Raw genomic sequence first — 14,340 nt, forward strand, 5'->3', positions numbered from 1 at the left:
TTGCTATTTACACTTGTTGAATCACTCACTTCTCACTGTTGAAAGTATGTTAGCCACTTTTACAATCAATTATGGACTTTTTAACCAATTAAGCAGCCTCTTAAAACTCAGTGTGGCAGGCTTTTCTAAGATTAAAACAGAAAACACTCGGGCCTTTGGGGCTTTTTCACTTTTCCAGTTGCTCTGAGAACTGAGTTCCTGCTTCCCCTTTCTGTGTTAGTGAGGAAGGTTGTCTGATAACTAATTTCCACTTAGGTGCGGTGTTTAAAATAGCCTTCTACCTGTTAATATTTATTATGGCATGCACCTATTGGGCCAACAGAGACTTATAACATCGCTACTCATAGTTTATAATGGATTCCATTCAACAGCAACAACAAAAACAAACAAACCTAAATGAGGCAGTCTTGCTCTGAGCCGGGCACCCCAGCACAAAGCCTGATTGTGCTCCTGGGATGCCTGTGGTGCTCGTTTCCATCTGTTCCCCAGCACAAACCTGACAGCAGAGAAGGGCCAACAGTCGAGCTGTCGTGACAGTTTGAAGTGGGATCCAGACTTCTCCATGACTCTCTGGTGGGAGAGAAGGGAAAGGCAAAAGAGGGACCAGCCGTAGGATCAAAGCATGTTTCTGGTCTGTGTGCTGTGGATTTTCAACGACAACTTTTTAAGTTATTCTGAAGGAAGCCAGAGCTTGTTTTAAATCAACTGTCATTTGTTTGCAGGTGGAGCACCAGTATTCCCACAAGTTCACGGTCGTGGTGTTACGTGCCACCAAAGTGACAAAGGGGGCCTTCGGTGACATGCGTAAGTGCCTGCTTGCTTTGCCGTTTGCTTCAGTGGCTTGAGTTCCTGGACAGCCAGGAGCTGTGCCTTCCTCAGCTGTGGTTGCCTTTGTGCAGATCTTTGAGTGATGGCTCTCTGAGCAGTGTTCTGATGCAGCTTTCTGTCAGCACGCGTTTTACCCTGGCTGTACGTGAGCCGAGAACACTGGACTCTCCTATGACATGTAGATCTCTGCGGTTCAAGGAGATTCTGTTTCGTTCTGTTTTGGGAGGAGTGCGGAGTCAGGACCTCAGCACGCTGGAAGCTGTGGTACATACAGGATTAAAAAGCAGCAGTTTCTCCTGTTCTCATGCCTCTGAATGTGTAGATGATGTGGGACACAGCTATAGAAACTTGTCTATGGCAGCCTGAGATGCTGTGAACCCCAGCCTGAGAATACTGGTTTTTTTTGTTTTGTTTTGTTTTTTGTTTTTTTGTTTTTTGTTTTTTTTTGACAGGCAGAGTTAGACAGTGAGAGACAGACAGAGGGAAAGGTCTTCCTTCCGTTGGTTCCCCCTCCAAATGCCCACTACAGCTGGCGTTGCACCGATCTGAAGCCAGGAGCCAGGTGCTTCCTCCTGGTCTCCCATGCGGGTGCAGGGCCCAAGCACTTGGGCCATCATCCACTGCCTTCCTGGGCCACAGCATAGAGCTGGACTGGAAGAGGAGCAACCGGGACAGAATCCGGCACCCCAACCAGGACTAGAACCCGGGGTGCCGGCACCGCAGGCAGAGGAGTAGCCTAGTGAGCCATGGCGCAGGCCGAGAATACTGTTGACTTGACTTGTCGACAGTGTTCTTCATGCTTTAAAACAAGTATTCCTTGTTCATCTTATTCAGCTGGCTGGGGTTCATGGATGTGGAAGTTCAAAGATTATGGTGATGAATTGGTGAACCTTTAGACTACGGCCAAAATATGGGAACAGGCACTTCAACTTTCAGACAAGTTTTGGAGGAAGAACCAGATTGTCATTTCTCAGTCAGACTCAGGGAGGTTTCCCTGCTGCGATGAGAGCAAGACTTCCCAGGCAGAGGAAAGGGTCCACTCAGAGGGGGAGGAAGGGCAGAGTTCGTAGGAAGTAACCGGGCCAGTTTTGCTGGAGAAGACCCAGCCCAGGTGCAGGCTTGGGACATAACAGGGTGAAAGGCCCCAGTAGGACAAGGTCTAGCACTGAGACCGGATTGGCAGCATTTAGCCAGCAGGTGGTGTGACTGATTTTTTGAATTTAAAAAATATTTTAGCTGTAGTGCACTTAATATATTTAGGGGGAGGGGTGTACAGAATATTATTTTGTTTCCAGAGAATAGGAGGGACTTGAGCTTGTTGAAATGGCAATGAAAGGCCCACAGACAGGGAGACACTCCAGAGAGAAGGTGAGGTCGCCCAAGCCATCCAGGACTGCAGTGTCCAGGAAGGTGGGGAATAGCACAGGTGAGGGGAGAAATGAGAGGTGGCATCTAATGGCATGCATTTGGATGAGCAGTGGCTTTCACGAGGGTGAGGGGTGCACTGGCAGTTGCCTTAGGGGCGTCCGGATCAAAGCTTTGTATTCTGAGCTTTATCTCGGATCTGACCCCTCCTTTGCCGATGCTTTTCCTAGGTTATTCTCATTTTCATTTAGGATTCCTTGCATTGTCTTCATTGTAGATAAGAGCTCACTGGATGAAGGCTCCTTTGAAAGAGCAGCACATCTGAAATCCTGTATTAGGAGTAGTGTCCCCTTGAACTTAAAGACACAGACCTACTGCTGAAAAGGTGGCATTGTTAGAAAAGCCCTTGTTCATTCTGCTACCACTGTGCCAACAACTCATCAGGCTTGCAAAAGACAGGCCTAATTTGCCTTTGCCAGTGTGGTTGTTATCTCTTAGACAAAGCAGCGGCAGCTCTTTACTGTCCCAGAGACGAGCGATGTGACTGCTGGAGATGAGCTTCCCAGCAGGTGCAACGCTGTGCTCCTAGGGTCTCTTTCCGCTGGGGTGAATCAGATTCTTTAGCAGCTTTCACTGGGGGCTTCAGGTTATTCATTATTAGTGCAGGGCAGAGCATGAGCTGCAAGGACCACCTCAAACCTGAGTCAGCACTGGCAGGGATACTGAAAAACCGAGCCCGAGAGAGTCATTCATCACACAGAACGGGGCACAACACAGGCGGGTGAGACCTCTGAGCTCTCTTTCTAATGAAGCATCCGTAGAAAAAAGAGCCACTGCGGGTTGACTGCTGACTGCTGCAGGGGAACGGGCCCGCAAGGCTGCTCTGTTAAACTATTTTGTGCAGAATTTGTAATTTACTCTTGTTTTATTTGAGACATTGCATAGCATTTGGGGGTGAAGGAAGTTGTTGCCAGTCTGTTACATCAGCTTTGTGAGTTCTTGCAGGCAGCCAGGAAGAAGCAAAAGGGAGTTTTGGAGAAGAGATTTAATGGCAAGGTTCGTCTAACTGGAGGAGGACTTGCCCGTGACAGCCACTTTACTTCTGAGAAGTTACAGGGAGCTGTAACAAGGAAGGATCGAGGCTTTGACCTTATTCTGTCTCTCTCTCTCACTGTCTAAAACTCTACCTGTGAAATAAGTAAATAAAATCTTTTTAAAAAATGTATACAGACGTTGGAGTTCTTTCATACCTAACTGTGGCTGTGTACTGAGGTTTCTTTTTTGGTGCCTTCATGGGACACTGGACTCTTCATCCCTGTAGAATTATCATGGTCCATGTTAGTTCTTCTGAGGGTAGTTGTAGGATTGTGAGTGGATCTGGTTTGTTTTTTTTAAATATTCAAATGCAGATCTGGCTCAGTAGGTATAGGGGAGCACTCTGCGTCTGTAACCTACACGTCTTGCAGGCCTCGCTCATCTGTGGACTACTGCTGGGTTCAGGCACATGTGGGTCCAGGCAATGTCTGGTTTTCTGTTTGCTTCCCTGAGGTGCACAGAGCTTGTGAGCAGAGCAAACACTTAAAATGTTTCAAAATACAATACATGTCTTCAGGTTTTTAATGTTTTTCTGATTTTACTTTCTAAAATGAAATCACTGTAAAATCCTTAACACTTCTTATTTTTAAAATTCTAATAAATATATGTAATTAATGACTCACCACATGATCATTAGGTGTGCGATAGAAAAAACATTTTAGATCTGTATTACAATTACATTTTATAATTCTGAAATTCTTTTTTTTAAAAAAATTTTTATTTATTTGAAAGGCAGAGAGATAGAAAGAGATGCAGAGATGTAGGCTGGCGCCGTGGCTCACTAGGCTAATCCTCCGCCTTGCGGCGCCGGCACACCGGGTTCTAGTCCCGGTCGGGGTGCCGGATTCTGTCCTGGTTGCCCCTCTTCCAGGCCAGCTCTCTGCTGTGGCCAGGGAGTGCAGTGGAGGATGGCCCAAGTGCTTGAGCCCTGCACCCACGTGGGAGACCAGGAGAAGCACCTGGCTCCTGCCTCTGGATCAGCGCGGTGCGCTGGCCGCAGTGCGCGGGCCGCGACGGCCATTGTGGGGTGAACCAACAGCGGCAAAGGGAGACCTTTCTCTCTCTCTCTCTCACTGTCCACTCTGCCCGTCAAAAAAAAAAAAAAAAAAGAGAGAGAGATGGAGAGATCTCCTTCCATCCACTGGTTCACTCCCCAGATGTCTCCAATGGCTGGAGCTGGGCCAGGCTGAAGTCAGGAGCCTGGAACTCCATCTGTGTCTGTCATGTGGGTGGCAGGGGCCCAAAGAGCCATCATCCACTGCTTTCCTAGGCACATTAGCAGAGAGCTGGAATGGAGAGTGCTCTGATATGGAGTGCTGGTTTTGCAAACGGCAGTTTAACTAGGTGTGCCAGAATGCTGGTCCTTGAAATTCTATTATACTAGAACCATGATCATACTAGACTTCCAGCAATGGAAAAAGAACATGCATGTTTTATTGTTCCAAAGATCACAGTGCTTAGCTAAAGTCAAATGCTCAAGTGTATGGAATGATCCATATATGCACATGTTCAACAGATAGCTGTTTTCCTCATATACATGAAGATATCTTCTGTAAGTATTTTAATATGGCTTAATGCTCCCCCCAGCTTAACTTGTGATTAGATGGTATTTGGTACATGGAGTGTGTAACTCCATGTAACTCTCAACTTCACTTTTAATCACTGCAACTTGTGGAATACTAGTTCATTCTTCGCTGCCAGAGCTGTGGGTGAGAAGTGACAGATCTGTGAGGTAACAGAGGCACGTGGCCTGCGGGAAGCTCAGGTTACTCTGTATTGCTGTTGAAAACATCCCCTTTCACATGCTGGCAGAGAATGGTAGTACAAAACCAGGGTGATTCAAACAGAGTGAAACACTTTTTTTGGTATATTTATTTGAAAGGCACAGAGGGAAAAAGAGAGAGACAGAGATCTTCCATCTGCTGGCTCACTTCACTTCCAAATGCTTGCAACAGCTGGAGCTAGACCTGGCCAAAGCCAGGAACCCAGAACTCAGTCTGAGTTTCCCGAGTAGGTGGCAGGGACGTGAGTACTTGAGCCATCACCTGTTGCCTCCCAGGTGTGCCCTAGCAGGAAGCTGGATCGGAAGCGGAGCGAGAACTTGAACCCAAGTGGCATGTTGATTGCTGTGACACAGCCCCTCCCCGGATACTTTTACAGCATTTTAGGCCATGTGCCTTCTTGTGGGAGTTCCTGAAGAAATGGGGTTTTACCACCTCAGAGCCCTGTGGAGAGAAGGAACACATGCAGCTGCAGTTCCCGGGAGCTGTGCACTCTGACATGGGCTTTGGGACGTGAGGGGTGTGTGTTGAGCGTAAGATGACTGCAGGTTCCATTACAAGTCGGCTTTGGCTGCATGTCCATATTTAAAATAGTAACTGAATACTAAGATTTGCAAAAAATATTTGATTTTTGCTGTGTTGCTTTATATGTAGATACTTCACAAGTTCATGAAAAATAGAATTAAAAGACAAGTTTATTTTGGTGCAGAAGTTTTGAAATCCATGCATAGTTTTTGTTTATGTTTTTAAAGATGTATTTATTTATTTGAAAGTCAGGGTTACACACAGAGAGAAGGAGAGGCAAAGAGAGAGAGAGAGAGAGAGAGAGAGAGAGAGAGGTCTTCCATCTGCTGGTTCACTCTCCAATTGGCTGCAACAGCTGGAGCTGCGCTGATCTGAAGCCAGGAGCTTCTTCCCGGTCTCCCACACAGGTGCAGGGGCCCAAGGACTTGGGTTATCTTCTGCTTTCCCAGGCCATAGAAGAGAGCTGGATTGGAAGCGGAGCAGCCAGGACTTGAACCGCGGTGCCCATATGGGATGCCAGCACCACAGGCAGTGGCTTTACCCGCTACGCCACAGCACCAGCCCCTAGTTTTTTAATATGTGTTTTCCATGAACTTTTTGTGGTACCCTTGTATGTCTTTGTAGCCCCATGGAGCTTTTGCTCTAAAAGTCAACACAGTATTGTGGTGTGGGTCCTCTCCATGTTTATGCTCAGGTCTGTGAAACCTCACCTTGTGTGAGTTTTCTACATCAAAGAATTTTGACTCTGCACCCCTACTCCCTGGACCAGATAGGAGGAGTGTGGGTGATCTCCCTTTTGTCAGTCCTATATGAATTCCAGGCATTTTGATTTGCCTGCAAGTTGGGAGTGGGACCCACTTGAAGTCTTGGCAAGGGCCACCATTGCTGTCCAGCCTTCTGTTAAGTGTTGTTGTCGTGGGTCCTGGCCTTCCATCTTGACAGATACTGAAATGCCTCCCAGAGTAATCTGGTCTTCCCGAGAGAGAACACACTTCATCCCAGTCACCCTGTCACCATTCTCAGGTGACAGTGCTTGAAGTCCATACTCCAAAGCCATCCTTTAGGTATTACCCTGCCATGCACCATGGGCAGGAAGACTGGGTTCCCCATATGTATAGAAACTCATGAAAATCCCAGTCCTGAAGAGTTTTGGGGGAAGGTAGCTTGAGTTCTCCCAGCGTTACGCCCCGTTTTAATCTTCTTCAGAGGACCTCTCAACAGAAACTGTTGCTAATTCCCTGGGGAAAGGAGCTTCAGCTTGCAGTCTCTCTGTAAGCCTTGGGATGAGAGGCAGCGGTGGGTCTGTGTGCGGAGGAGCGTTGTTTAGTGCTCTGAGTGACACAGAGAAGTCCCCAGGGACAGCACATGTTCTCAGTCCTGGAGCATTTCTTGCATTGCACAGTGGTTGGAAGCTTCAGGGAGGCAGAACAGCATGGTCTACAAAGGCAGCCTCCCCTGCACCCTGTGTGCTTGGGCAGTTACCTGCTTCCACAGATGCCTTCTCTCATCTTAGAGATGCTGTGAGAATCCAGAGTCGCTACATGTGAAGAATTCACAAGGGGCAGCTTTAAGTAGTTCCTGCACAGATGGAAGTAAATGGTATTGCAAATTTTCCATGAACTTCTGATGCTCCTTCATGTACCTGATGGATAGTAAGTGCTCAATCAACAGTACCAGTTCTTGGGAACATGAATTCACCCATCAAGGAAAAAAACATTTCTTTCTTTTTCTTTTTTTAAAGATTTATTTTATTTATTTGAAAGGCAGAGTTACAGAGAGAGGTAGAGACAGAGAGGTCTTCCATCCGCTGGTTCACTCCCCAGATAGCTGCAATGGCCAGTGCTGCGCTGATCCGAAGCTGGGAGCTTCTTCCCGGTCTCCCACATGGGTGCAGGGGCCCAAGCGCTTGGGCCATCTTCCACTGCTTTCTCAGGCCATAGCAGAGAGCTGGATCAGAAGAGGAGCAGCCAGGACTAGAACTGGTGCCCATGTAGGATGCCTGCGCTTCAGGCCAGGGCTTTAACTAAGCTGCTGCGGCACAATAAGATGTTGCTTATTTCTTAAGCAACATCTTTGTATGATTCAAGGAATACTTTTTTGGGGTAATCTGTATCATGGGATAATTCTGTTTATTACCTTGGAGAAAAGACACTGTCATTCTGAATTTCTGCGTTGAGCAGGTTGTTAGGTCCTTCTCTCTGTGCTGGAGAAGCTGGTGGTAGCGTGGTGCTCCTGTTGGTAAGATTTCTGAAACTGCTTGGGCGCAGTGAGCTTCTGAGCTCCTCTGGCAGGTGTCCCAGTTTCCATTTAACACTGCCACCTTGGAGTGTCATCATGTACTTGTAGAACTGGGGCCTGTGGTTTACGCACTTCCTAAAGAGCTAGTGGTTAGCCCCAAGTCTGGCAGTGTAGTAAGAGCTCAAGAAATAATGAATTAATGAGTAGAGTACAGAAACATATAGCTGTTTTCTTGTTCTTATATATTGCTTTCTTTATTGCCTTACTAAGAAAAGAATTCAAAAATTTATCCTTCACTTTTTTGGTAGATTACAAGTGCCTCTGGCATTTCTATCTACAGTTAACCAGAACTTCTCTAAGGTTCAGTGTACATAAAACTTTGTAGTACCTTTGGATTAATTCAGTTAATCTTTACTTAAGTTAATTACGGAGTTTCAAATCTTATTTTTTTGTAAATGACCTTGTTACTGGCCTATAGATACTTGCTTCCTTACAGTACTTTTTCTGACTGAAACTAGTATCCGTCAGGGTTTTGATTGGACATGAATTTTAGTTTACTAATGATTTTGGAATGTTTTTGAGCATTTAATCTAGATTTAAAAAATTCTACATCTGATGAAATTATTTCCCAAATGGTCTTTTCATGGGAAATAATTTCAGGATGAGTAAAGTGTTCCGTAACACATGTCTGCTCCATATCTCTTATCTTGTGTTTTCTGTGTAATGGAGAAATACAGTGTGTTGGAAGCCCACAGTTCCTCATCCACTTAGAACATCATGCAGTTTATCAAGCTGACAAATAATCTTTTTTCTTCTCTATTTCAGTTACGTTAGATTTTATTTATTTATTTATTTATTTTATTTATTTATTTATTTTTGACAGGCAGAGTGGACAATGAGAGAGAGAGACAGAGACAGAGAGAAAGGTCTTCCTTTGCCATTGGTTCACCCTCCAATGGCCGCTGCGGCCAGTGCACCGCACTGATCCGAAGGCAGGAGCCAGGTGCTTCTCCTGGTCTCCCATGGGGTGCAGGGCCCAAGCACTTGGGCCATCCTCCACTGCACTCCCAGGCCACAGCAGAGAGCTGGACTGGAAGAGGGGCAACCAGGACAGAATCCAGCGCTCCGACCAGAACTAGAACCTGGTGTGCCAGCGCCACAAGGCAGAGGATTAGCCTGTTGAGCCGTGGCGCCGGCCCAGTTACCTTAGATTTTAAAATTTGTGTATATTCATTTGTAAATATATGTTTTAGGTTTGGCGAATGTAGTAAATGTACTGTTCTGTGATGTTCCCATGACATTGATTATTTTTGAGTATATCTAATAGAATAAACAGAACTATATTATAATAGTAAATTTGCTAAGAGTAGGATCCCATGGAGTGAAGAGTGTGTTCTCATAAGAGCAGGCATGCAGCCCAGTGTTCTGTATTTTTTTCCCAAGCCCTATCAGTGATTTGTCCTCCTCATCTAGTTCTTTATCATACATGCTTCATACATGAACTTCATCTTAAACTACTTCTCATTTTAGCATGTCAATGTTGTACGATGTGAAGGAAAGACTTAGTTACCTAATTATGTTACTTAAGAGAGAGAAAGGGATGTAGGGAGAAAGAGATTGGGAGAGAGGAGGAGAATGAGAGTGCTAACATCCGGTGGTTCACTCCTCATGCGCCTTCAGTTGCCAGTGGTCGGGCGAGGACAGACTGGAGCCAGGACTCCCACGAGGACGGCAGGAACTTGAGCCATCACTGCTGCTTCCCAGGATCGGCATTGGCAGGGAGCTAAAGTAAGGCATGGAGCCAGGACTCAAACTTGGGCTGATGCGGGAGGATGATGATGTGGGTACCCCAAGCCCGGTCTCAGCTACTATGCCAGATGCACCACTCCCCGAATAAAATCTTTTACTAATTCCATGTAAAATTTATTCATTTTATTTATTTGAAAGACAGGGACAGAGATACAGAGATCTGGCGATAGCTAGCTAGCTAGCTGGCCAGATAGATAGCTAGATAGATAAAGGGATGGAGAGCTTCCATCTGCTAGTTCAATCCCCAAATGCTTACAACGTCTGGAGCTGGGTGGAGTCAAACCAAGGAGCAAGAAGCTCCGTCCAGGTCTCCCACTTGAGTGACTGACAGGGTCCTAGCCGCTTGAGTCATCACCTGCTGCCTCCCAGTGTGAGCACTAGCAGCATGCTGGAATTGGGAGTGGAGTCGGGACTTGAGCCTAGGCCCTCCAGGATGGGATACAGGCATCCCTTGCAGCTTCCTAATTGCTATATCAAATATCTGCCCCTAAATAATGACATGTTTATATGAAACATTTTACATGAAGTTCCAGAAAAGTTTACTTTTTTTTAATGTTAAAGGTAATTCAAATCTACAGTTACATAATGAAATACAACTCTGAGATTAAAGAAATATAACCCTGGGGTCCATGCTGTCACTTCTGATCTAGCTCCCTGCTAATGGCCTGGGAAAGCAGAGGGGGATGGTCCAAGTACTTGAGTCCTTCCCACTCACTCATGTGGAAGACCTGGATGGAGCTCTGGACTCCTGGGATAAATATGCCTGGCCTAGCCCTGGCCATTGCAGCCATTTGGGGAGTGAACCAGCACATGGAAGGAAGATCTCTCTCTTTCTCCCTCTGTCTCTATATTTCTGCCTTTTAAATAAATTTTATTATATATATATGTGTGTGTGTGTGTGTGTGTATCTCCCTGTGCCTATCCCTGCAAGCCTCTCTTATTAGTATCCTCTCCAAGAAATGCTGAATATTCATCATGTGCTATGTGCTTAGTACATAGTATCTTGAAGAAGTAGAAGAAAAATGAACATAATACTATGGTAGATAGTATTGCTGGCTGTGTGTTTCCTACTGAAGAGGAAGCATGGTGCTGTGAGTGTGGTTTGTCCCTGGAGTGTTAATGTTTGGAAGCGTGGTCCCCCATCTGGTGACTAGAAAGTTGGGGGGACCCATAAGAGGCAGAGCTGAGGACAGGTGACTGGGTCACTGGGGGCACTGTCCTTGGAAGAAATTGATGTTCTCATGGGGATCCTGGGTGGTCCCCCGGAAGGGATGTTGTAGAAGAGTGAGTCTGGCCCTCCTGTGCTCTGGCTTCCTGTCTTGCCATGTGACCTCTCCCACTTGCATGAGCTCCTGCTGTGATGCATGGTGCCATCCCCCATGGTGTGGTGTGACTTTGGGACAGAATCATGCTATTTGGACCTTCAGTCTCCAAAACTGTGAGCTAAATAAATCTCTTCTCTATAGAAGCTATGGTATGGTATAGCAACAGAAAATGAGTTAATACACGTGGCTTAGTTCTTACAGCAAGGACTCTGGCATGGGCTCAATTGGATTCAGATCTTCCTTCCACTATGAATTTTACCATGTGCATTTTGGCAAGTTACTTAGTCTCAGTTTCGCCATCTGTTAAATGGAGGAATAATCGTATTTTCCTTCTAGTTTTTCTTATGAGATTAAGTGATATTGTGGCGAAGTGTGCCCATTGTGTTTGTTAAGTAAACAAAAATGCAAAGCAGAGTTATTAGGATTTTCCTTTATGCTTTGTTTATTCATTTCAGTGATGCTATGCGTATGTGCTGATTTTATTTTAATTTTGCAGATGAAGACATTAGTTATAGATGGTAAATACTCACACTCTCCCAGCTGTTGTGTCTGGGGCTAGAACTGAGACTTGTCCGATGTGTTCTTGCGCAGGGGCTTTGCCTTGGAGTGATTTATGGACAGCAGGAAAGATGACGGTGTCAATTGTTAGCACGATATGTATCCTGTCAATTGAGAGTGGATGCTGTTGAACTGTCTTCTGGACATTTGGTTGATGGTACTTTCTGATAGTTTCATTTCCTTTTACAGAAGGAAATGTGATAATAGAAAGCACTGTTTTGCACTTTGAGGCTATATGAACAATGAAAATAAAAGATGAAGTTCAAATTGGAGGTTCTGCTTGATAAGGATTTCAAAATAGGATTAATGAAGCTGCTGTTGATTTCGAGTGAGAGGAAGGTGTTCTTACCTACCTGAGTTGCTGCACCATGTTGCATTTCCTCTCGGGGCTTTGCTCTTTCCCCGTGTGTAAACAGAGCCACATGGGCTGCTGCACTAACTTGCTAGCTGCAGCACTTCCAGCAGTCTCAAGGATTGCTTTTCAGCTGCTACAGACACAACAGTCCAGTTTGGAGCCCTTTCTGGAAGGTGAACGGGCTGTTCCTTGTAAGCACGTCCCCTGACTTTCTGCTGAGTCTTTGGAGTTGTTTTTAAGGGGAGGTAAGCTGAGATTCCAGGATTCCTTCGGTTCTTTGCATTCAGTACTTGGAAACAAAGGTTAAATACAAATGCACTTGGAAGAAAGGACTGACCATGCTAAAGTACAAATAAATGAGCATGGCCACGAAACAGCAGGAAGACTGAGACCTGTTACTGAACAGCAGGACGATAGGAAGGGAGATTCTTGTGCCTGCAGTCAAGGTTGCCGCTTGCACAGGGTGGCTCAGGGTTGGTCCACCCTCCAGGCCCTTAGCACCGTCTATTGTGTCGCTGGATGTGGCAGTGGAGAGTAGGGATATGGTCCCTGCCATCACGCACCATACACTTTTAATGGAGACAAAACCAGGCGGGAGCCATTCATCTATATTACAGATAATTGTATGGATTGGGCAGAGCAAAGGACTCTCTTCAGCAAGGGTGGGTGAAATCCTGCAGCTGTATGACCTCCTCCTGCTCACTAACTGACTCTGAGCCTCAGTTTCTCCACCCAGTGGTGGGATCTCAGCAGTACCCCTGCCGCAGCAAGTTGGAGCTTTCTGTGGTCATCTGTCCTCTGGGCAGATGTACACACACGGAGCCTCCTGGGAGCGTGGTTGAGTTGCTGGTATTACCCAATGGGAGAATGGAACTAGAGAGGGTGGACTAGATAAGCAACAGAGCAGAGGACATTTCATTCCCCTTATCCCTCAGTTGTGCAGTCTTTGGATTTTTATCTTGGATGTTCGTAGGACAAGAACAACGGGAACGACCTTCTGCTATCAGCGTTAGAGGAATGGTAACGCTATGCACATGTGAAAGTACAGCAGTGTTCTGTTGGACAGATGCTTCTGCCATCAGTGTGCCTGTGTGGAATTTGAAAAATGTGTAGATTCTAACGTTGGCCCGCAAGAATGTCCCACAATACGGGGAGGAGGGTCACTGACCAGAAGGGGAGCTGGGGTTTGGAAGGGCGCGTTTTGGGGTCTTCCTACCCATACACAGGCCTGACTTCACAGGAAATTGGTGTGGAAAGCAGCGACCAGGAGGTGATGTTAGAAGCCCAGGGGAGGAGTCAGTATTTTAGCATTGAAAAATACTGAAACTTGGAGACACATGGAATGTAGTAACCATGAGGAAAAGAGAATGACCCTCGGGTTTCTAGGTCTGAGAGCTACCATAAAATAAAATAAGAATTCAGGAAAAATAGTAATTTTTTGCTCTCAGTTTTTTTTTTTTTTCATTTTATGTTGCTTTGTTTTGTTTTGTCTTGGATTTAGGGCAAGAAAGATTGTAAGAAAATGAATTTGTTCTCTTCATAATGAGTTTGAAGTATTTTCAAGGCATTTAAGGGCAAATTTAAGATCTCAGAATAGAGGTAGGTCTCACAGATGTGATTTTGGGGGACAAGGATATTTATGTGCAAACCACAGCTAAGGGAGAGTTCACAAAGATGCAAAACTGATCCACAATGATTAAAAAAGATGAGAGCCTTTCAAAACATATTACTCAGTCCTGGATTATATATGACCGTGCGATCAAGGACCTGCTATCTGTCACGTTTATCCCGCCTCCTCCTATCAGCCTTGAGGAAATGAAGGAATGTGTTGTGGCTGCCATTTAAATGCTGGAGGTGGTTGACATTAATGGATCTGAAATCAACTAGGCCCCAGGATTGATGTGTGCCCTGCGACCGGGGATGCATATTGAGTGTTTTTAGGACTGTATAAATAACTGCGAAAATTCCTTTACAAGTTGTCTTTTACTACATGAGCAATAAAATTTTTAAAGGACTCATTTCCTTTTGAAGGATTCTGATGGGGATTTGTAAGACATACGAAGGGGAAGCCCACATCTAGTGGTAAATTGAGGAAGACAGAAAAACTGTGAGAGATACAAAGAGGAAATACTTAGAGGGGTAGGTAGGAAATAACAAAGTAGTGATCTATGAGGCACCAAAGAAGGAGAAACTCTCACCAAAGACGTTGCATATCTGCTAGATAAGGTAACTATGAGAAAAACTCATCCACACTGAGGTTATGGAAGGGAGAGCAGACTGATTAGGGTGGTGGAGGGAGACAACGCACACAGTTTGGGAATGTATGGAGTAAAGGGATTTAAGACAGTAATAATGAAATATAAAATAAATAATGTAAAACACATAAGCAATATTTATATTTCCAAAGCACTTATCTTTCCAAAATACTTGATTGAGGCAAAAAAGGCCTTGAGTAACTCAC

General features: G+C 45.4%; 1 protein-coding gene across 2 annotated transcripts in view; it reads left to right on the top strand.

Moving 5' to 3' along the window:
- PLA2G4A (phospholipase A2 group IVA) overlaps positions 1–14,340 on the top strand; it is a 150,518-nt gene that overhangs the window by 42,371 nt on the left and 93,807 nt on the right. For both annotated transcript variants that reach the window (XM_062211524.1, XM_062211525.1), the window contains one exon: positions 723–804. In XM_062211524.1, coding sequence (XP_062067508.1) covers positions 723–804 — 82 coding nt within the window. The remainder of the gene's footprint in view (positions 1–722; positions 805–14,340) is intronic.

The sequence above is a fragment of the Lepus europaeus genome, chromosome 14 (assembly GCF_033115175.1).
Source record: "Lepus europaeus isolate LE1 chromosome 14, mLepTim1.pri, whole genome shotgun sequence".
Taxonomy (NCBI): Eukaryota; Metazoa; Chordata; class Mammalia; order Lagomorpha; family Leporidae; genus Lepus; species Lepus europaeus.